Source organism: Fusarium redolens, assembly GCF_020744475.1.
Source record: "Fusarium redolens strain MPI-CAGE-AT-0023 chromosome Unknown BKA55scaffold_5, whole genome shotgun sequence".
Taxonomy (NCBI): domain Eukaryota; kingdom Fungi; phylum Ascomycota; class Sordariomycetes; order Hypocreales; family Nectriaceae; genus Fusarium; species Fusarium redolens.
In genome coordinates this window covers 2,431,003-2,451,445 of record NW_025763668.1, presented here as the reverse complement: position 1 = coordinate 2,451,445, position 20,443 = coordinate 2,431,003, and the positions used below count along the sequence as shown (strand labels likewise).

Below are 20,443 nucleotides of genomic sequence, written 5' to 3'. Positions count from 1 at the left end.
TGCTGTAGCCATTGAAAATATTGCCCCCTGGTTGTGTGAATTTAGGCATTTCACCCCAGACACCGACAAGACGCCGAGCCCAGAACTGAGTTAGCTCCAGTAGACAGGCATTGAATTGGCGTGGATATTGATAGATCCAAATCTCATCACTTCTTGTCCCGTGCTCTTACCCGGGCCGTCAGCCTCAATTCACGTTGAACTGTTTGTCTGGGCCTGTCTGTCTGCTGCAGGAACCGCCACCAGTGCCGCCCACGAGACCTTTCCTGGCTCCGGGTCTGTCCGAATTGGCACCACTGGTGTTGTGTCGCATCGTGTTGTTGCGATATCATGACTGGAAATTGCTTTTGGAAATCCCCCAGGTGCCGGTTCCTGGGGTACATTCTCGGCCGATGCTTGCATTCTCAACGCATGTTATATATGGGGTCATACATCTTCTGACCCGTCTTCCATTCGATTTGACGTTGTGATATGATGGTAGATGCTTCTCCCCCAAGCTCCCAGACTTTCCGGACGTGGGGTCCCCTCACCCCAGGTTTAGTTGGTTTTGCGGTTTATGTTGTGTTGTGGTGCTGCCCTTACACCGCCTTGCGGCTTCACGATAACGAAACTCGGTGGATCGGATTCGTTCGCTTGAACGCCGACAATGAATCAAAGAAATAGTTTATCTCGTACCTTGCTAAAGGCAAAGGTATTCGCACGACCCCTTGTCCGTACAGGTGACGGAGGTCCAGCTGCGACGCCTCTCATAATGTTCTTGTGCTTCGGCCCGTGATATCAGACGTCGATGACAAACGTTGAAGTGGTGAGACTTCTTCTCTGGTGGTCCAGTATCTGAGCCAAACAGGATGGGATGTATCAGTCCAGGATACCTTTTATGTCGAGTCTTGTGACTGGAGTCGAATGCTTGACTTGCGACGGAGGCAAACGTGAAGATGGATGACAGTTAGAAACAGCAGAATAACTACCACGAACTACCTTCCATTGCGGGTTATCGCGATAAGCATCCCACCTAGCATCACACGACGAATCACGTTCCACTACAGATACACGATGGTGTTTGCATCTTTTCACTGAGAATTTCACTTAGAATCTGGCCCCCAGGGAGCAAGAAAACTTCTGACAGTAAACTAGGGTACCAAAAATAATTAGTCTAAAAGTCTCTTAAGTTTATACCTAAATTTGCTTAATCTTTTTGTCACCTAGAATAGAGATCCCAAGTTGTCTTGCTAACCCGTTGTCTGGCTTTGACATCGACTTACACGGAGATCAGTTCAGAGAGCAAAAATTCCTGGGGTCAAATGCATAAGTTCATGCCAATTCTGCAAGCAACGAACGAGATCGAAGCTGAAGTTTATCTTGCGCTGACTGATATCATCATCACAAGATGACGCTGTATAAGTGGCAATCGAGGAGACCCCCAATGCTTGAGAACCACGCACCAAGTGTCGTTTTAATCCAACCCTTTTAAACTGCAAGAACTGAAGTATGAAGTTAAGGAGATCATTCTAAGTCCAATTTTGGCAATAAAAATCGTCGGGCAGAGCAGAGCTTCACTATCCATTCATGGAGGGAGAAGCCAGCATTTCAACCTAGAAAAGGGGCATAGACATGAATCCAAGCCGCCAACGCCTCTTCTATATAATGAATAGGAATAAAAAGATTACAAGCCAAAAGAGGGACACCCACAATCTTCTGATTAGACTGGGCAAATGTTAGCAAACATCGCCAACTAGACGTCGAACCATGGTGTTGAGGAGGAATACTCAGTCAGACGCGTTAGCCATTACGCCAGTCCGGCTCTTGGCTGAAAGCACCCAATAGCAGACTTGTTTAGAACTTAGAACTCGGTTATCGGTTACATTGTTAGTCTAACATTGGGGAGCTGGATTTATATAGACAACATCCTTTCTTGTATCTGCAATTTTATGGCCGTCTCCACTATCTGGAATACCTGGACAAAGACATCCTGCTTCGTACACTAGCTGACGGATCTTGTTATGACTGTTCAAGTAAGCACTGAATGCATGGTGGTAACAGTTTCAGCTTCAACCAGTATATTTTACACCTTTGACATTCCACCTCCATAGGGCTACACTCCTTGTTTGCTCCTCAGGCGACAGGCTTCCTGGACTTAGGTCATTGCCAAAACAAGGACAGCTATTTGGAGTAGAAACGCATCTCTGCGCCACCCACATCAAAGACGGCCACAACGTTCTGCAGGAACAAATCTCCCAAAATATATGGCCCAGATCCGCCCGTCGAAATGGCAATTGCACATTTTCCAGTCACCGGTTCGGTGAAATCCTGATAAATCAGATCAGCTGGGTTGATCCAGAACCGAACCCCTTTGATGATGACCGCAAAATGGAGAGGAGTGGCATTGCAATCGACAAAGTAGGCACCCCACTCAAACATCCACGTGGCTGGAGGCTGGAAAGCTTTGGCAATGGCTTCAGCTAGTGCTTTGGGGGTTGTTAGTAGATACCAGGAGTGCAAAGATAAGTCAACTAACGAGGAGGAATATGCATCATTGTGGTCCCAGTGTCGACGATGTAAGGGTATTTTGCAGTGTCTGTTGTGCTTCCCCATTGTAAGCCATCCGGAATGATGGTGTAGAAAGAAGGTTCCCAGCCAGCCTTTTCCCGTTCGACGAGCTTTGCCTATAAACTTGTTAGAAACACTAACGTTAAAGAGACCCTCTCCCTGCCGGATTAACTGACAATGATGAGATCTGTTGCTGCAAACGACCTGGGTCCCCATGGCATAGGAGGAAGGCCGCCCCAGGCCAGGACACCATCACTGGTGTTTCTTTCGATAGAGACGCTGAAGACAGGATCGACCACCCCTTTTGAGATAGCTGTGGTGAACCAAGGGGAGTAAGGGTAATTGTCCCATTCAGACTCATCGGATGTATCGTTAGGGTCACCGAGGTAGGCGCTTGTTAGGGATGGATAGGCAAGGCCTAGAATGCCAACAGTGGTGTTGTCGCCACGCCAATAGGCTCTACTGGCCAAGCCGACTTGCTGTTTGGGGACCAAAATTCCACCGCAAGCGATATCAGAGACTCCCATAGGCCCTGATACATCTTCTCCAGAACCATAACGGCGATGAAAGTAGACTTCGGAGATATCGTGAAGGAAGTTCTTGATATGAGGTTGGCCGAAGCTGCATGGAGATTGGGTTTTCCTCACGTTGCCGGATGCATCCTCACAGGTGAATCCAGTCTTGGCGGCCCAAGTATCAGAGCTTCCAGTATCGAAGATGAGCCAAACGGGGGTGTCGTCCCAGGTGCACTGAATAGCATACGCAGTGGAGAAGCTCCCGACAGCAGAAATGTTCTGGTGAGGAGCGGTACCCTTTCCAGATGCTGCGAGATGAGTTCGTGTGGAATGGGAGAGAGCAGATCTCGGGTGAGAGTCAGGCTGGTGCTTAAGGCTCTTGAGTCGTGACATGCGAACACCAGTGCGGTCAATGGTTTTGGCAGAGATGGCCTTGGCTCTTTCGAAGGAGAAGCCGTTGAGTGAAGTTGAAATATCCCACTGTGCTTGGGTAACTTCATTGCTAGCCACGGCCGCCAGAGCAGGGCCTATAGTGCTGGCGAGGAGAATGAAGATAAGGTGAAGCGTTCTCATCTTGACAATGAGTACCTTAGGTACAAGGTTGTCGCGGGATGTTAGGAACGGGTGAGGTTGTCGATGTAAAGGATAAGATGTGATGTTTTGAAACCCTCCGAAATTTTGAAAAGGAGTTTACCTGTGCATAAAAAATCACCCTTTCAAGTTGCAGGTAGCTCCTTTGGCAGTGCCGTGGTGGTGCCTTCCTCCTCTGGCTCGGCTATATGGCGTGGAAGGTGCAACAACGATAGGAGACTCGCTGAAAAGGCAATATTCCTACCTATTATGACGAAGCTTAATTTAATTCAGTGTCGAGACGATATATATACCTTTCCTACTTGGCTCATCCGATAAGAAGATATCCCCTTTCAAATTGCTTTGGGGCTCAAGGCGTGATCATCTCAACATGCTAAGGCTTATAGTCAATGATACCATGCCTTTCTTCAGGCCGAGATTGAAATTCTTTCATGCCTTCTATACCTACACAACTACTTGGCAATTAGATAATACAATGAATGGGCAACTTCGTATGAGCATATCATGTTGTTTCGTGTCGTTGCCTGCACTCAGATCTCGCGAATCACAGATCGCAGGGGGAAACGTCACCAAGTCTAATCATATACAGAGCCCATAAACGAGCTACTCGGTAGACTTACAAAGCTGACATAGCTCTCAGGTGTTCTTTTCCATGCGGAGATACACGAATGTCCTGCAGGTTCCCGAAGAGAACAAGACATTGGGGCTCAATGAATAAGAACCTCAGATCCGGTGCTACATAACTCAGTCTTGTTTCCAAGTTTCAAGAGATAGTCATGACAGATTATTTGAGTTACCGACTGGTTAGATTAAACGAGAAACAAGACAATGCGCTGACTAATTCTCGCAAGCTTACTGCGAGGCTGCCTATCTGAAACTTGATTCTATATTAAGCAACCTCAATATGTCATCTACAAATCTCATGTACTCTATTCGATAAGCATTTAACAGTGAAAATGGTCCTAAATTTCACTACAAGAAAAAAGTAAGCTACTGCCTAGACTGTGCATTATCGATCTGATACCTCAAATATCATGTCAGCAGCGAAATGAGCCATTACTGACTGAAGTCCCTAGTCTTGTAGACAAAACTACCCGCTTACAGAATCTAACCTTTTACGTATTTCTAAACGAGCATGCTCCATACTCTGCCTGGTCTATGTAAAATAAATTAGTTCATGATTGGCCCTTCTACTGTACTGGATTCCAGTAGTTTGAATCCACATGCACTTCCAAACTCCGGAAATACAAACCTATTATCAGCAGCCTTTCACTACAAGCACTTTCCAAAATCGAGCGAAAATCTCACTACCTTTCTAGCATCTACTCGTATATCGCACATATGTGGGCGAATCAACGAAGAATATGCAGATGCCATCATCTTACACAGCCGAGATAGGGCTGATGCACCGCTACACTACCACGATAGCGCGGCGCTTGTCATGTTCATCTCCGTAACGTGCCGGGATTCATTGGCTCAGAAATCAAGTAACGGCAGGGCTGGAGGCTTGGACCGTTAGGACGCTGCTTGGATTGTCAATTGTGGGTGTGAGATCGTCTTACAGTAAGCAGACTTGCATATAGGAGTATCTCTAGGTTACCATCCCTCGAGACGTCAGCTATGGGGCTTTGCTGCAATATCAAGATTTGGATGGTCATCCTGGAGCCTTACGGTATGAGGCTTAAGTTGTCGGAAGATATTGTGTTTTATTGGTTTTTTCAGTGTTGACGGCCTGCATTTGTCCCAGTAGCTTGAGCATACCTGCAGGGTTCTCAGCCTCTGAAAGGCTGAGAGGTGTATGCTATGAAGAATGATGATTACCTCTCAGGAATAAAAGGAAGGCATCTGCCCTCTTTCAATGTCCTGTCCCACCAGTATTGCTTTCATAGCTCTTCTTGTATACCCAGCCTTAATTTCTCTTTGAATATCATCTCTCCTTCTACCTTACACGATCATGGCATCCCATCTGTCTAATGTAACTAAAATAGCTACTGGTATCGAGAAGACAACAATCACTGGCCCAGCCAACACTAAGAAACCCCATCTTGTTTTTGGTGCAACTCCTGTGGACGGCCACACATACCCCCTGATTCGAATCGCAGAAGATCTAGTCCATCGTGGCTTCGAGGTCACTTTCATCGCCGGCGACCAATTCGAGAGAGCAATCACAGACGCCGGGGCCAAACATGTTACCGTCCCACCTCTAGTGAACCCCAAGCTCATGGCAGAACGTGAGGCTATTCCCGCTGGCATTCCTCGACTCCTTTATGATATCAGACATATCTTCACTGGACAAACTCCTGAACGCTGGAGGATCCTCAAGGGAGTTCTCGAGGATATCCGAGCTGAGGATCCAGAGAGAGAAGTTGTTGTTATGCCAGAGACTTGCTTCATGGGTGCCAACCCTATGTCTCTCGGTGCACCTCTCCCCAGGGGATATACGAGGCGACCCAAGGTGATCAACTTGAATCCTATTCCATACATGGCTACCAGCATCGACACTGCACCTTTTGGTCCGGGTCTTCCTCCTGACTCAACAGAATCTGGCCGCTCGAGGAATCAGTTCATGAACCAGATGATGGTTGGTGGACCTTTTGCTGATGTTATCGCCCATCAGGAAGAGGTTCTTAAGGATCTTGGCGCCACCGAGATTCTCGAGCCTCAGATTCCTTTCCACCATTGGATGCTCATGCATGACCTTTCAATTCAAATGTGTCCGCCCAGTCTCGAGTATTCTCGATCTGATGTGCCCTCAAATGTCAAGTTCTCAGGTTGTGCAACACCCAAACCTATTCCTACAGACTTTACCTATCCATCGTGGTGGGATGATGTGAAGCGTGGGGACCAGCGTATCGTTGCAGTGACTCAGGGAACTATTGCTCGCGACGCAACCAACCTTATCATTCCTACTATCAAAGCCCTCTCTGACCGCGATGATCTTCTCGTCGTAGCAATCCTTGGTCAAAGGGGCGCTTTTCTACCTGACAACGTCACTATTCCTTCCAACACCCGCGTCATCGATTATCTCCCTTATGACGTTCTCCTACCTCATGCTTCAGTGTTCGTCATGAATGCTGGATATGGTGGCTTTCTTCATGGAGTAACTAATGGTGTTCCTTTGGTTCTTGCAGGTGAGACTGAAGACAAACCTGAGATTGCGATGCGCGGAGAATGGAGTGGTGTTGCGGTTAACCTGAAAACAGGCCGGCCTACTCCTGATATGGTGCGATCAGGTGTTGAGCGTGTTCTGGCAGATGACAGCTTCAAGAAGAGGGTTGATGAAATTAAGGCTGAGAATGAAGCGATGAAGTTCTTTGACTTGATCGAGGAGCAGGTTCTCTCGGTTGAAAGTTTGGAGACATGATTAGTTTCGACATAGAAAAGTCTTGGCATCTCTCTATAATACATTATTTTCTGAAGAGTCTCAGCCTATGATTGGTGCCATGTGTAAGAAAGTCTCCGAGTGCCTCCGGTCTAGTGACTCTGTTCCTCCGTCCGGCTCCGGTTCCAGCGGGGCCGCGGTTTCTCAAATGACCCGATTATTACGGAGCGTCACCCGGAGGTAAAACGTCCTAACATCCTTTTTGTATAAAACGGACATATCCTCGTCGGGCCAAAGCCAAAGCCTGTTTATCATCCAGACTTAGATCACCTCAATCAAGGCTTCATCATGGCAACTTCCACGGCGTCACCTTTGGCTTTCATGGACGCTCTTAGTCCAGCCGTGTCCTATTTTCGGCCCGATAAATCGACATCAGCCACTCCCAAGAATACAGCTTCTGGTGATCCTCCACTCATTATTATTCTTTCTTGGTCGGAAGCACGGGATATTCACATAGCAAAGTACATATTGGAGTATCGCGAGCTCTATCCAAGATCTGCCATTCTCCTCTTCCGCGCTTCTACCAAGCTATATATTCAACCAGCCCTACGTCGTCGCCTGTTTGAGCCTGCTTTACCAATTCTGCAGTCCGTTAACAACAAGGGAGAAGATGGGCCCAACTTTCTTATCCATATCTTTTCCAACGGAGGTGTCAGCTCTGCTGCCACGCTTTGGGAGATGTGGGAAACTTCACTAGGCGGTAAACCAATTCCTCGACATGCTGTCGTGATGGACTCATGCCCTGGATACTTCCACTGGAAACGCGACCATCATGTCCTCTCGACCGGGTTTCCACCATTTTTATCTCCCCTCGTCTGGGTGTTTTTGGGTTTTGCATGGGTGTACTACAAGCTATGGCTAGGTGTGGAACCACATTCTGCCTATGCCTCGGCTCTCAATACGCCAGAGAGGATCAGCCGAGAGACTATGCGGGCATATCTTTACGGAGATGCGGATCTGTCAGTTGGCTGGGAGGATGTTGAATCACATGCTCAACAAGCAAAGGAGAATGGCGCTGTAGTTAGAACAGAAAAGTTCAAAGGAGGTGCTCATGTTGCACATGTCAGAGTTGATGCTGATAGATACTGGAAGGTTGTTCAAGAGACTTGGGAAGGGAAAGAATTTTAGATTAGACATTCAATCTTCTGTATAGATATGATAGACTTAGCTGGGCCCATAGATAAGTATATTACATTCGTTTAGTTTAGTTGCCTGGAAGATCCTGAAGCTCATTGTTCATTATTCATTACCTCTGTTTCTTCTCTTCTCATTTAGATCACGTAAATGTCGATCGTAGATATTCCAGTAAAAAGTCCGTCCAATATCCGTCCCATTATTATGCATGGTTCCCAAAAGTAAATCCAACGCCGATAAGCGTTCACTTTGTTCAAGTCCTCTGTTTCTTTGAGCCATCGCTAGATCCTCCCCGGTCCCCAGCTGCTCTTTTGCCAAGACTGCTTTGTGTCTGTGGTGTCTGTTGGTAGGGCATTACATGGCTGTCATCTAAGCCTCCAATGCCCTCATCTTCCTCATGACATATGGAGCATTCTTGGTTGAAGTCATGTTCTTCAACGAGGATACCTCGCCGACATCCACCGAACCATCCGTTGTTCTTGGCATCGAGGCAGGACAGTTCTTGGGTCAAATCAACCCAAGTCTGAGGCTGGTCGCAACGCGTGCAATGTCCTCTGAAGATCATCATTCGACACATGTCTGCCCGGAAAAATTGGCTGGTGATACCTCAGCGATGCGTGACACGATGTCACGATATTAGGTATAGGGACTTCCTCAAGAGTTAGTATGTGTAAGTGAAGGCGTTTGTTGGTGAGAATTACCTTGTCTTGGTGGCCCTGTTTCTTGTATTGGAGATCCTCGCGATGTCTCGGTTGGAGAAGATGCCAAATACCGAATTGGTGTCTTCATCAAGCGACGCTTTGTAAAGTAGGACGCGAGACGAGTGAGTGCCGAAGAGAGTAGCAAGCCACAATGCAACGTCGATGTTGATGCCGAAAGGATAACGCGAAGGGGAAAGCCACAGAAATTGTCGATGTTTCTTTGATATGCAATTCGTAGAAAAAAGCAATAACATGGACTTGGCGTTGGTTGGTTCGTGGTTGATTGATAGCCACCAACAGAAAGACAGCAAAAAGGGTGGTGATAGAAATAAACCAGTAAAACGTTGACACCGATACTTCGTGCTAAAGAGAAGAAGGAGAAGATCTATCGCGGTAGATGAAGAATTGAAAGAGCCGCAATGACCGTGGGAAAGTGAGAGGACATGGTGATTTTAATATAAGAAGCCCGTGGGTGAGTGATGCGCAATGATGTGCTACGGCATACACCGCGATCCAATACAACACAACATTCGTAATTCGACGAGGCAACGGCCAACTCTAATTACTCCTTTTTCCCTTTTCTACACCGTTAATCCAACGTCACGTCACACAAAGATACGACATAAAACAGCCACAAACGGACGTGTCTTAAACTTGGCGCTTTCAGGCCTCATCTCGCCTATGATAGGTACGGTAAGGTATAGTTATCACCAAAAGGTCCAAGCGATAGTTATCTTCAGCTGCCTCACGTCAACACATCACTTCCAGTTTCATTCTGATGCTTCGTTTTCTCCCCTTGGCTTTGGGGCAATAAGCTTTCCTCCAACGCTAGGCATGTATGGTTTCGCCACTAACTAGTACTGTAATAGTTGGCTTCTCTTTCACTGCCACCGCCTGACAATTCCCCAGTCCTTCGCTTATGAGTTCTAGACTCTGTGATCATGCACTTGACCCATTTCGTGGGGGGAGTTTGTGGGTTCTCGACTTTGTTCTGGAAGCTCTATGTTCGGCAGTACCCGTTAACATGTCTCTACTGTTGAACCTGGGGATAGCTTCAGGTCAGTAGTTGGAATTATAGAAACGTACCGATTCTTTTCAGCTTACCGAGGCATCATGCAGAGGCAAATGAGGCCATTCACAAAACGCCGTGTTCCTGGAAGACTAACGCCTTGATCTTCAAACACCACAGCGATCATCATCACGCATGACGATCCTGCTAGCAGGGATCTCATGGCAGTGGTCAAAAAGTCCCATCTCCTCGGGTCCTGTCCTATTGAGTATCTTCACCATTGACGGGAAGACGTTTGCTGGCGATAACCTTTCCCGGCTCGGGCTTTCTTCCCCAGAGTCTGTGGCATGTGGTGCCTGGCATGAGAGGGTGAGCTAGAGCAAACCCAGGAAGTCTTAAATCCGATCCCATTTTGAACTAAATAATTCATCTGAATGCGTATCCAAGAATTCACTTAATTCCTGACTCAGTTCAGCCCAAGATGTTGATCTCTGGACAAACTTGTGTAATCCTCCCGCATGATCGTGATATCTCATGATGGTGTCTCCCGTGTTGGGCTGCACATATGCCGAATCCTTCGTTCTCTCCTTCACTAGCCACCATGACTGGAATTCTCAGGACCTCCATCAGACTATCATAAAACCTACTAGCTCTCCCACTATCCGTCCCGGGGCGTCATCTCAAGTACGAAACAAATGTTCTACGGGCGTAACTTACCAGTTTTATGCTTCTAGACTAAAATTCCGTCAGTTTCATCCAGACACTCTCTGATATTGGGTTTCACCGTTTCTGAGCTCGCATGTACCGAGTTTGAAACTGACGACTGAGGTTTAGCGGTTGATCATGATGAATCTGAGTACCTCATACGCTTATGCGCCGGCGGACTTCCTCCGGTAGACAACTCTAATGCTGAAGTGAGGAGCGATTCCTTACCAGGCAATGCATTGCGCTGTTACAAAGACATCTCTCGTGATTTAAGTAAGGTCTATTGCTTGATGCTACTCCAACTCTAAACCCTGAACATCGGGGGAGACACTTGAAAGATGCGGTTCACTTTGGTAAGTATCTCCAAAGGCTTTTTCTCCCCCAAAGACTCCAAAGACTGCTCCGTTACTCTGATGCAGCTACAACACAACAGAGTTTTTTGGGTTCTCTAGTTGTTCATATTAGATTCGAAGTAGAAAACGTCAATGTGCATGCTGATCACAAATCATATCTGAGAAGAAGAAAGCTTGGGGTAAAAGTGATAGCACGCTTTATTTTATTTCATTTTTGTAACAACTGTCGAAGTCGACACTAACCTCAACCCCCTGCTCCGAGCCGCCTCTTCGGTTTCTTTAACACCCGCTGATTTGGAGTTTGACTGGCTGACAAGCTTTCCTCGGTATGAATGATTCACCTCCATGTAAAAGGCACCTTGCCTTCCTTCATCTGAGTCTTCGAGCATGGCTATCGAGAATATTCTGTCATCAAATGCTGTTACAGAGTGAATACAGCCCTCAGTTGTGGTTTCTGGGTTCTTCGAGGGGTCATTAAATATAGCTTCTTCATGACATCCCAAGCGTCCCCTTGCATCACTTATGTGTTCTTTGCGCGACTTATAGGTCTCTCATAATGTTGAGCCCCTCTTCTGGCTCGTTGGGGCTCTGGTGTGGTGCAGGCGCATTATCGGCTTGATGGGCATCTCGGGCAATCGCATCGAGGTAACGATCCCGTAGGTTGTTAGGATCTCGAGTCCAGGGGTCTGGATCTGCTTCATCTTGTTCATCATTGGGGTTGATAACAGGTGTCGATGGTCTGCTGTACGCCAACATCGCATTAAGTAAGCCTTGAACGAAGTCTTACGCTACTGAAGTTTCCAACAGCGTCTCTTTCCACCACTACGCGGCAGTTGTGACAGGGGTAGTTAACTCACAGTTGATTCAAGGCATCAGATAATCTGTCTGCCATCCGCTCTGCCTCTTGCACCAGTGGGAGCCTTCTTTGGATAAAATGTTGCGAAGATGTCTCCTCATACGTTGCGAGACAGTATGATATTTCCTATTTGCATTTGTAGCACCTATTAGAAAAGACAAATTTGGTTCCTGTCTTCTCGCTGGGGTGATAACTGATCACGCTGCGGCAGACGATGCATCGATACTCGCAGAAGCACTGGCGCTTGACTTGAGGGCGCCGCCTTAGTAACCACCACGGAACTCGGCCCCATTCCATGATGAAATGAAGAATAAGAGTTTGATAGTGAAGAGGGTTGTAATAATTGATAAAGCGAGTGTTATTGTTGTCGAGATGATTCTTGTAAGTGGAAGTAAGGTACCCTGCCCTCCGTGCCTGGGGACGATCAATATTTGACGAATCCATCTATAGCTCCTTCCATCTCACTCAAGATTCTAAGATGCACTTGCCTGAGCTACCTTCATCGAGTCCAGAGGATTTCAAGATCTCTAAAGCTGTCAAGATGCAAAAGATAACTAGTTACATTAGTAAAAGTGTAGGGTTTGTTCATTGTATCCGTCCAAAGCTGGTCTCAATATCTTATTACACAGAATCAACGTCTCCCATTAAAGCTTTATATCTCTTGGTTAGTAGTTATAAGGACTCCAAAGATTAGGGTTGAAGGCAGTCACTTCGGTTCACTGGGTTCTATCACCACTTCTGTTGTCTTCATGGGTACGGCACATATCTGCTACACCACCATCAACACAAAGAAAAGTCTTAGGCATCTGTCTAGATCATGAAAGCACTGGATAGTTCATACATCGGTTGGGAGTACCACGGCAGTGTGCTCAAGTTTAGCATACTCAAGCCCTTAATACAAAGAATACTGGTCTTGAGGAACTGCCAGACTCTCGTAGTGGTACTTCTAGGAGACTCTAGTGACCTTCAAAACTCACTACGGGAAAAGACATGATTTGATAAACGTGAAAATCCACGGTTGTGTAAGGCTAAGTAAGTGTTACGATGGTAATACATGGCAATTCAATCCGAAACTCCATTTCTCCAATCCAACCCACCGTCACCAAAGTATACATTCCCTTTCCTCATGACATGCAAGCGATGAGACTGTCTGGTGTTGAAGCTAGACTCAAATGAAAACGTGGATGAAAAGAGTAGCGAGCTGGTGCACATGGCGAATTGCTAGGCAACTCAACACGCAACATACATGCAGAAGCAAGGAGACCACTTGCACGAGACAGTCGATTCATCCAATACCGTACGAGCCTGATTGGAAAAGGGGCAAGAGACAAGCGACACCACGTGCACCAAGACACTACTGGCCCAGTTCGGATTGAGATCCGAGTTTCGTGCGATTGAGTTGGTCGGTTCACATCTCAACTTAACTCAGCCGTACCACGACAAATCGCAAGTTTCAGGATGTACGTCATACCAAGGGATGAGCTGGCACCAGAAATCGCACATGTCATCAACGCATTAGTCGTGAGTTGTCAGTCCGCAAGCCAGTAGCAACATGATCGTGGGAGAGCCAGCAGAGACGGCGGCAACTTCAAGTGTTCGTGGAAGCATTCAGCATCGAGTCCAGGATCGCCTAAATGAATTCGAATGAGGTCATGGCAGGATAACCATGGACGTCGCACCCGATCTTGCACCTCAATATTAATGTTGTAAAGACAGCCGAGTCAAGTGATATTTCATCAGAGAAGTTGAGTCCAAGGAGTCATCAAAAGACGGGAAAGGAAAACGGGCGATGTACAGTCGTAGGTCGTGTCAACGGGCTATGAGTGCAGAGAGGCGTCAAGAGCGTCAAAACATTGGCATGATATCAATCAAACCACCAGATAGTACCCTCGATCCGCGGCTTTTGCGGATGAGAGCTCAATCAAGGTCACCCAAGCACGAGCGAGCAGACAGGACATCACTTATGCTCCAGGCGCAGGAGCACCGGAAGGGGGGGCACCTTGTCCGCCTTGCTGTTGTTGGTACATCAAGGATTGATACCACAGCGCGAGGTAATTCTGGTAACCACCATCTATGTTGATTAGCATTCAGCAAGGGCACAAGGGCACAACATATCAAGACTTACATTGAGCGTATGGATCAGATCCATCAGCTGAAGCCGGTTGAGGGGGCTGGTTAGTAGGAGCACTGGAACCTTGCGGTTGAGAGTAGCTGGGCCTGTCATGGTCTTGATGTCCACGGCCGCTGCCACTACCACCACCACCACGTGGACCACTGCCTTTCTGGCGCTATTCACATGTTAGCTGCGTAAATAGAAGTGTTCGTGTTGGGATGAGACTTACCACTGCATCCACCTTCTCGTCAATGGCAAGCTTGGCTCGCGCAATACTATCTCGCGAACCTATCAAGGCAATCTCCCTTTGAGTCTCACCGGGACCAGAAGATTGAGCCACGTTGATCTTGCATCCGGTGGTGTTCTGCATCTCCCGAATCGTCTCGCCACCCTTTCCTATGATCATACCTACCGCATCTGAAGGCACATATACAGCATCATTGATCTTGTCGGGGCCACCAGAGCCTCCCGCATCCCTCTGGGGAGCATCATGGCGGCCTCCAGGAGCTGATCCTCCACCTCCCAACCTCTTAACAGGCGGCGGCGCGTCGCCTCGACTATCACTGTCAACAATCTCCATGATGAAATCCTTGGCGCGAGCGGCAGCTTCGCGCGTGCCGATGAGGTTGACAGGTCGCAATCCGTTCACACTCTTAGATTCGCCAACGATGTTAATATGGCAACCGGATCGCTCTTGGAGGTCACGGATAGTTTCACCGCCACGCCCAATGATCAGGCCAACAGTCCTATCAGGGACCATGATTTGCATGTGGTCCTCCCCTTCGCGTAGAGCCGCAGCACCGCCCTTGTTGGGGTCGCGAGGCTTTTCGGGGCGGTTGAGAGCGCCCATTCCGCTATCGTCGATAATACGGTTAATGGCATCCTTCACTTCAGCACGACGGTGCCGCGGCCCAGAGATCTTGCACAGCCTGTGCGGACCACCATCAGTGGCGGCCAGAAACTGGACTCGGCAGTTGGATTCAGATTCTATGCGTCGAAGATTCTCTCCTTGTCTGCCGATAATGAGGCCTACAAGACTTGAATCGATCTCAATGGTCTCCGAGTTGTCATCCCCTCCTCTCAAAGGAGACCTCTCGCGTCCATTGCTTCCTCGAGGAGAGAAATTGCGACCACGGGGGCCTGGCGAGTAAGAACGATCTCGACCATAGCCGCGACCATGCGAGCCTCGGTCACCACCACGTCGCTCATCTCTGTATGGATTCACGCCATCACGGAACTCGTCACGGGCGGGTGATCGTGATCTTGAGCGGTTGTATCCTCGATCGGGTCCTCGTGACTCGGAGGCATAGACAAGGGGGCGGTCGTAGGATGTCACACCCTTTTCGGCGGCATAAGCCTTGGCTTGAGCAATCGCATCAGCAATACTCAATGTTCCCGAGTTCACGGGTCGAATCGAGCTCAGGTCAAGGTTTCCGCTGGATGATGGCGCAGGGAGGCCATTGTAGCCAGGTGCACCATAGCTGCTGGAGTTCGGAGGGGGCGGCTGGTATGTGGCCGCAGGCTGCGCGGACGCAGGCGGGGGAGGGTATGCCTGGTTGGGAGCGCCGGGTGGTGTCTGGGTCGGGGTCCCTGTCGGCCGCTGCGACGCTGTGTGAACAAGTCAGTAAGCGCAGATTATGCAATATGAGTTGTTCTGACATACCGAGTGCGGCCAGAATACTCTGGATATCAGGTTGAGGATTCGCCATTGTGCTGCGCTGCTAGTGGAGCTGAACAGGAGCCAGCACGAGCAAGGAGCTAGTTTTTCGTCGTGGGGATAAACCAGAGAATAGTGAATAGCTCGATGAAATGATGAGAAACTTGGAATTGAATTGTCTTGTAAGTGAGGTTTCCTAATCGCGACGAACAAATGCGACGGGTTTCGAAGGTCGGTATCGCAACGAGTTGACGGATCCGCCGGTCACAATCTGAGGTAAGGATGAGATCGAGTCTTCTTGCGATGACTGAATGTAAAGGCTTCAGGGATGTTGACAGATCGCCAATATATGTCTCGGGTCGCGAATCAAGGCTGATGCGATCGCAGTGAGTGTGATTAATAATGTCGCGGGCAGCGATAGGGGCGATGTCTCGAAAGCGCAGATGAGATGAAGAGGGAGAAAGGAATCTGATTTGGAAGAATCAGGTTCATACAAGAGTGGATGACCGAAGCGCGAAGGTTCGGACCTCCACTACCTACAGTACCTAGACTCTAGTACCTGCAGTGTAGCGTGACTTGGGGCTAAACCTCGTTGGGAACTTAAGTGACATCCCTCCACTGCTACTTTAAAGTACAGACAAGACTGAGCGAATATTGAGCCTACATTTCATGGGTATTTTTCGCACTAGGCTTTATTCTGTATTTGTGTCGTCTGCTCTTGGCGTGCAGTAATTTTCTGTTACCCAGTCTGCATTTCCTTTCTGTATCCTCAATTCGGTGCGCAGCCCAGCCCTCGATGGAGCGAAACTCTTTTACACTATGACTTGAAATGTATTCACCAGGCAACAGGCATATAAGCTTTCCTTATTAGGGCTCGAGGCACAACTTGCAAACTTATACATGATCTTCCTCTCTGCATCTGTACCTCGATCAATTCAGTTTCCATTGTGACCCAATTGTACAAACCGAAGTCATCAGACCTGGAACTAGTCCTAGAAAGGCAAGCTTGCAACAACATTTGCCGCTGAATCCACAGCGGGGGTTACTGCACATTAAACAGCTTGCCCGGTGGAGTGAGCGGAAAAACAAGTGACCGCTTATCGCCCCAAGACTTTTCTTATCGCTGAAAAAAAGTTCTCGATTCAGTTGCTGCAAGACGATCGGTTGTACAGAATATCAACCTTACGCGCAAACAAGATGGATTTCGCCGGCAGCAAGAAACGCAAGTTCAAGGACGCCAATGGCGTCAAGGCTTCAAAAGGGAAAAAGTCTGTTACCGTTCCCGAAAAGAAATCAAAGAAAGTCAAGCGCACCGAACCCGAGCCCCGCGAAGAGCCCGAAGACGATTCTTCCAACGAGGAAGAGGAGGCTCTGAAGGAGGACGAGGACGAGAGCGATGAGGCTGATGAGGATGCCGAAGATTCCAAGTCTGGCGAAGAACAGGAAGAGGAGGATACCGAAGATAAGGCCGAGGACAACACAGATCTGCCTGATGGCGGAAAGCTCACATTACCCCCAGTTGCTGGAGCTGAGTCGCAATCTTTTGCGGAGCTGAATCTTTCCGAGAAGACCATGAAGGCCATCAATGAGATGAAGTTCACCAAGATGACTGAGATTCAGAGGAGAGGTATTCCTCCCTCGTTGGCTGGTCGCGATGTTCTTGGTGCTGCCAAGACTGGTTCTGGAAAGACTCTGGCCTTCCTTATTCCTGTCATTGAGATGTTGAGCTCTCTGCGTTTCAAGCCTCGTAATGGTACTGGTGTCATTGTTGTTTCCCCAACTCGCGAGTTGGCCCTCCAGATCTTTGGTGTTGCCCGAGAACTCATGGCCCACCACTCACAAACTTACGGTATTGTTATCGGAGGCGCAAACCGTCGCGCTGAGGCCGACAAGCTCGCCAAGGGTGTTAACCTACTTATTGCCACCCCTGGACGTCTGCTCGACCATCTGCAAAACACTCCTTTCGTTTTCAAGAACCTGAAGTCCCTTGTTATTGATGAGGCGGATCGAATTCTTGAGATTGGTTTCGAGGATGAAATGCGACAGATTATCAAGATTCTCCCTAAGGAGGACCGACAGACAATGCTTTTCTCTGCTACTCAAACAACCAAGGTTGAGGATCTTGCCCGTATCTCGTTGCGTCCTGGCCCTCTATACATCAACGTCGATGAAGAGAAGCAGTACAGCACTGTGGAGGGCCTGGAACAGGGTTACGTTATCTGCGATGCCGAAAAGCGATTCAATCTTCTCTTCTCATTCCTCAAGCGCAATCTCAAGAAGAAGATCATTGTCTTCTTCAGTAGTTGTGCTTGTGTGAAATATCACGCCGAACTCCTCAACTATATCGATATTCCTGTTCTTGACCTCCACGGCAAACAGAAGCAGCAGAAGCGAACAAACACCTTCTTCGAGTTCTGTAATGCCAAGCAGGGTACTCTGATCTGCACTGATGTTGCCGCCCGTGGCCTTGATGTATGTGTCTCATCTGAATCACTGCATTGACAAATTGCTAACCTGTATCAGATTCCTTCCGTTGACTGGATTGTCCAGTTCGACCCCCCGGATGACCCCCGCGACTACATTCACCGTGTCGGTCGAACTGCCCGAGGCAGCAACACCAAGGGCCGATCTCTTCTGATCCTTCAGCCCAACGAGGTTGGCTTCTTGTCGCACCTCAAGGCCGCCCGTGTCCCCGTCGTAGAATATGACTTCCCCAAAATTATCAACATTCAGTCTCAACTCGAGAAGCTCATCAGTTCAAACTACTACTTGAACAAGAGTGCCAAGGATGGCTACCGCAGCTACCTCCACGCCTACGCCTCTCACTCGCTGCGCAGTGTTTTTGATATCAACAAGCTGGATCTGGCCAAGGTCGCCAAAAGCTTTGGCTTCACAGTACCACCTCGTGTTGACATCACCCTCGGTGCTAGCATGAGCAGGGACAAGAAGCATCAGGGACGCAGAGCATATGGTAGTCAGCCACGACAGGGTCAAGGAAACAAGTTCACCAGGTAGAATGGTGCGGGAAGCGAGAGAAGAAAGAAGTAGTGGTCAGTCAAACTGACTGTCGGTGTATATGGGAGGCCTTCAGCACGGCGTTAGGTTTTGCAAAATGTAATGATGGTACCAAGCTACGGCAGGATCATAGACAGACCTTTTTGTTTCCAATCCTTTGCTAGGTGAATCTTGAGACATACCTTATAGAGAGATGGTGTAATTCTTGGTCATGATAAATTTGCTTACATGTAAGCCATGTCTTATAGAAGGCGCCCGTAAGGTGGTGAGAAATTGAGTAGCGTGATCTCTCAATTGAGCCATGGTTATCAGCTATGGATTCCAGAGCTTTCATTTTTTATTTCATTTTTACAGGGATCATCAAATGGGGTCCGAATTGATTTTGAAGAATGAAGTTGAATAGAATTCTAGTGCTTTTCAGTGCTTAGGCCTCTCCAATTGTTCTGCCATTTCTGACAATGCACTCATCAAATATGTTCCGAGTGCAAGATGATTCACGGATGAAACTGGCTGTGTTTAATAGGTTGACGGATATTCAGGAACCCGCGGACCGAGGATCGATCGACAATGTCATTCAGGTACGTTGCAGCGAGATCTTTGAGTTGTCAAGGTGCTTAATCAAGCCATCAAAAGTGGCATTGCCCACCAACACCAGGCCGGAAGTGAAATGCCTCATACGATTTAACGTTGTTTGCTTTACCCGTCTAGTCTCAGTCTCAGTCTAAATAGACCTCGTATTGAATCGGAACCGGGGGTCTCGGCATGCTCCAAGTGCAACATCTACCACACCCACGCGGCCATTGGTCAAAGCCGCGTCACGAGCTTCATTCCCTTCTCCCTTTGGGGACAGAGTCCGCGTCATGTTCTTTTTTAGCTGTTGAGGCTCAGTTGCTTCTATTTTTCTTTAGATAACACATAACTATTCGTGTGTCCCAAGTTTTTGTCTGCTTGTCAAAATCTCACACGACTTTAAAGTTGACTGACTATAAGTTGAACTAACTGAGCTGGGCCGAAGCTGAATGGAAGCTGACCTGACGGCGTAACACCCTCGCAACAATCTGGCGCATTTAAACAACAGTTGTCCTTTGCGATTGACTCACAATTTATCCCTCTTTCACTGGATTCAAAGACCAACAAAAGGCAGACGCCTGGCATGATCTCGAGTCCGACATACCATCTCATCCAACTCCCAACATTACAGAACTAAACAATTCACTACGAAACTCAACATCATCCCAAGAAAGAGATAAAATCTCAACCGAAAAGCATAAAATGTGTACCAAGACGTTGATCGAGCACAAGTGCGGACATCGTGTCCTGCGCGGCAACACAAGATGTTACAGAGAGGATTGTCCAGGAAGAAAAGAGGATATCACCAAAGTCGACGATGAATGCGCGCAGTGTGAAAACAGACCCGGTCGATTCAAGTCTTCTCGATGGTGCTCCGTTGGCTGCTGCGTTTGCCAGTGAAGCAAGGGAGGGAGGATCGAGGAGAAAATCGTTGGATAATTCGGAACAATACGGGTTTGAATTTGGAGCCTGGAGTACGGAGAGGCTATCTTCTTGGAAAACGAGTTATTTGGAGTTTATGGGACTTTTGGATTTACTCTTTACGACCCGAGTAATTCTATATCTTGCATTATGATGATAATCTAGCATGTTTTATGAGGTTATTCATGCAGTCGTGTCATCGGGAGGATGTGAGTGGACGACAGACTGCACAGGATCTGAGACATTAGACTCAATTGACATTTATTAAACAAACATTTGAATGTTGTCACAGATAATGAAAGCAACAGATCTTACGAGACTATCGTCCACTTATTCTTGAGTGCAGATATCAAAGAACGACTGTCACAACTGACAAG

At 47.9% G+C, this 20,443-nt stretch overlaps 7 protein-coding genes across 7 annotated transcripts; 3 read left to right on the top strand and 4 right to left on the bottom strand.

Annotated features, from left to right (window-relative positions):
- Window positions 1-2,157: 2,157 nt before the first annotated feature.
- BKA55DRAFT_592422 (aspartic peptidase domain-containing protein) lies at window positions 2,158-3,632 on the bottom strand (the record flags this gene model as incomplete). The annotated part of the gene is made up of 3 exons (XM_046195389.1): window positions 2,158-2,462; window positions 2,513-2,660; window positions 2,721-3,632. 3 exons carry the CDS (start codon window positions 3,630-3,632, stop codon window positions 2,158-2,160), a joined length of 1,365 nt encoding a protein of 454 aa, XP_046052443.1.
- Window positions 3,633-5,528: 1,896 nt separating this feature from the next.
- BKA55DRAFT_563162 (uncharacterized protein) lies at window positions 5,529-7,112 on the top strand. The gene has a single exon (XM_046192367.1). The coding sequence runs from the start codon at window positions 5,605-5,607 to the stop codon at window positions 7,012-7,014; it is 1,410 nt and encodes a 469-aa protein (XP_046052442.1). The 5' UTR covers window positions 5,529-5,604; the 3' UTR covers window positions 7,015-7,112.
- Window positions 7,113-7,166: 54 nt separating this feature from the next.
- BKA55DRAFT_563161 (uncharacterized protein) lies at window positions 7,167-8,168 on the top strand. Its single transcript, XM_046192366.1, has one exon. The coding sequence runs from the start codon at window positions 7,321-7,323 to the stop codon at window positions 8,158-8,160; it is 840 nt and encodes a 279-aa protein (XP_046052441.1). The 5' UTR covers window positions 7,167-7,320; the 3' UTR covers window positions 8,161-8,168.
- A 251-nt stretch (window positions 8,169-8,419) lies between these two features.
- BKA55DRAFT_537419 (uncharacterized protein) lies at window positions 8,420-9,121 on the bottom strand (the record flags this gene model as incomplete). Its single annotated transcript, XM_046189912.1, has 2 exons — window positions 8,420-8,762; window positions 8,868-9,121. 2 exons carry the CDS (start codon window positions 9,119-9,121, stop codon window positions 8,420-8,422), a joined length of 597 nt encoding a protein of 198 aa, XP_046052440.1.
- A 4,717-nt stretch (window positions 9,122-13,838) lies between these two features.
- Window positions 13,839-16,072, bottom strand: BKA55DRAFT_563155 (uncharacterized protein). Its single transcript, XM_046192365.1, has 3 exons — window positions 15,567-16,072; window positions 14,133-15,511; window positions 13,839-14,078 (listed from the first exon to the last, which is right to left on the bottom strand). Exons 1-3 carry the CDS (start codon window positions 15,610-15,612, stop codon window positions 13,905-13,907), a joined length of 1,599 nt encoding a protein of 532 aa, XP_046052439.1. The 5' UTR covers window positions 15,613-16,072; the 3' UTR covers window positions 13,839-13,904.
- A 685-nt stretch (window positions 16,073-16,757) lies between these two features.
- Window positions 16,758-18,575, top strand: BKA55DRAFT_506190 (P-loop containing nucleoside triphosphate hydrolase protein; the record flags this gene model as incomplete). Its single annotated transcript, XM_046187246.1, has 2 exons — window positions 16,758-18,032; window positions 18,084-18,575. The coding sequence occupies 2 exons, from the start codon at window positions 16,758-16,760 to the stop codon at window positions 18,573-18,575; spliced, it is 1,767 nt and encodes a 588-aa protein (XP_046052438.1).
- An 868-nt stretch (window positions 18,576-19,443) lies between these two features.
- Window positions 19,444-19,860, bottom strand: BKA55DRAFT_305275 (uncharacterized protein). Its single transcript, XM_046185612.1, has one exon. It carries the CDS (start codon window positions 19,755-19,757, stop codon window positions 19,545-19,547), a length of 213 nt encoding a protein of 70 aa, XP_046052437.1. The 5' UTR covers window positions 19,758-19,860; the 3' UTR covers window positions 19,444-19,544.
- Between the last annotated feature and the right edge of the window lie 583 nt (window positions 19,861-20,443).

What these genes read in the sequence shown, in the direction of transcription:
- BKA55DRAFT_563155 (XM_046192365.1), bottom strand. Translation starts at nt 15,612, where the DNA reads ATGGCGAATCCTCAACCTGATATCCAGAGTATTCTGGCCGCACTCG. An exon ending in GAGTATTCTGGCCGCACTCG is followed by an intron (nt 15,512 to 15,566) that starts GTATGTCAGAAC and finishes TTGTTCACACAG; the next exon opens with CGTCGCAGCGGCCGACAGGG. An exon ending in ACGAGAAGGTGGATGCAGTG is followed by an intron (nt 14,079 to 14,132) that starts GTAAGTCTCATC and finishes ACATGTGAATAG; the next exon opens with CGCCAGAAAGGCAGTGGTCC.
- BKA55DRAFT_563162 (XM_046192367.1), top strand. Translation starts at nt 5,605, where the DNA reads ATGGCATCCCATCTGTCTAATGTAACTAAAATAGCTACTGGTATCGAG.
- BKA55DRAFT_563161 (XM_046192366.1), top strand. Translation starts at nt 7,321, where the DNA reads ATGGCAACTTCCACGGCGTCACCTTTGGCTTTCATGGACGCTCTTAGT.
- BKA55DRAFT_305275 (XM_046185612.1), bottom strand. Translation starts at nt 19,757, where the DNA reads ATGAGATGGTATGTCGGACTCGAGATCATGCCAGGCGTCTGCCTTTTG.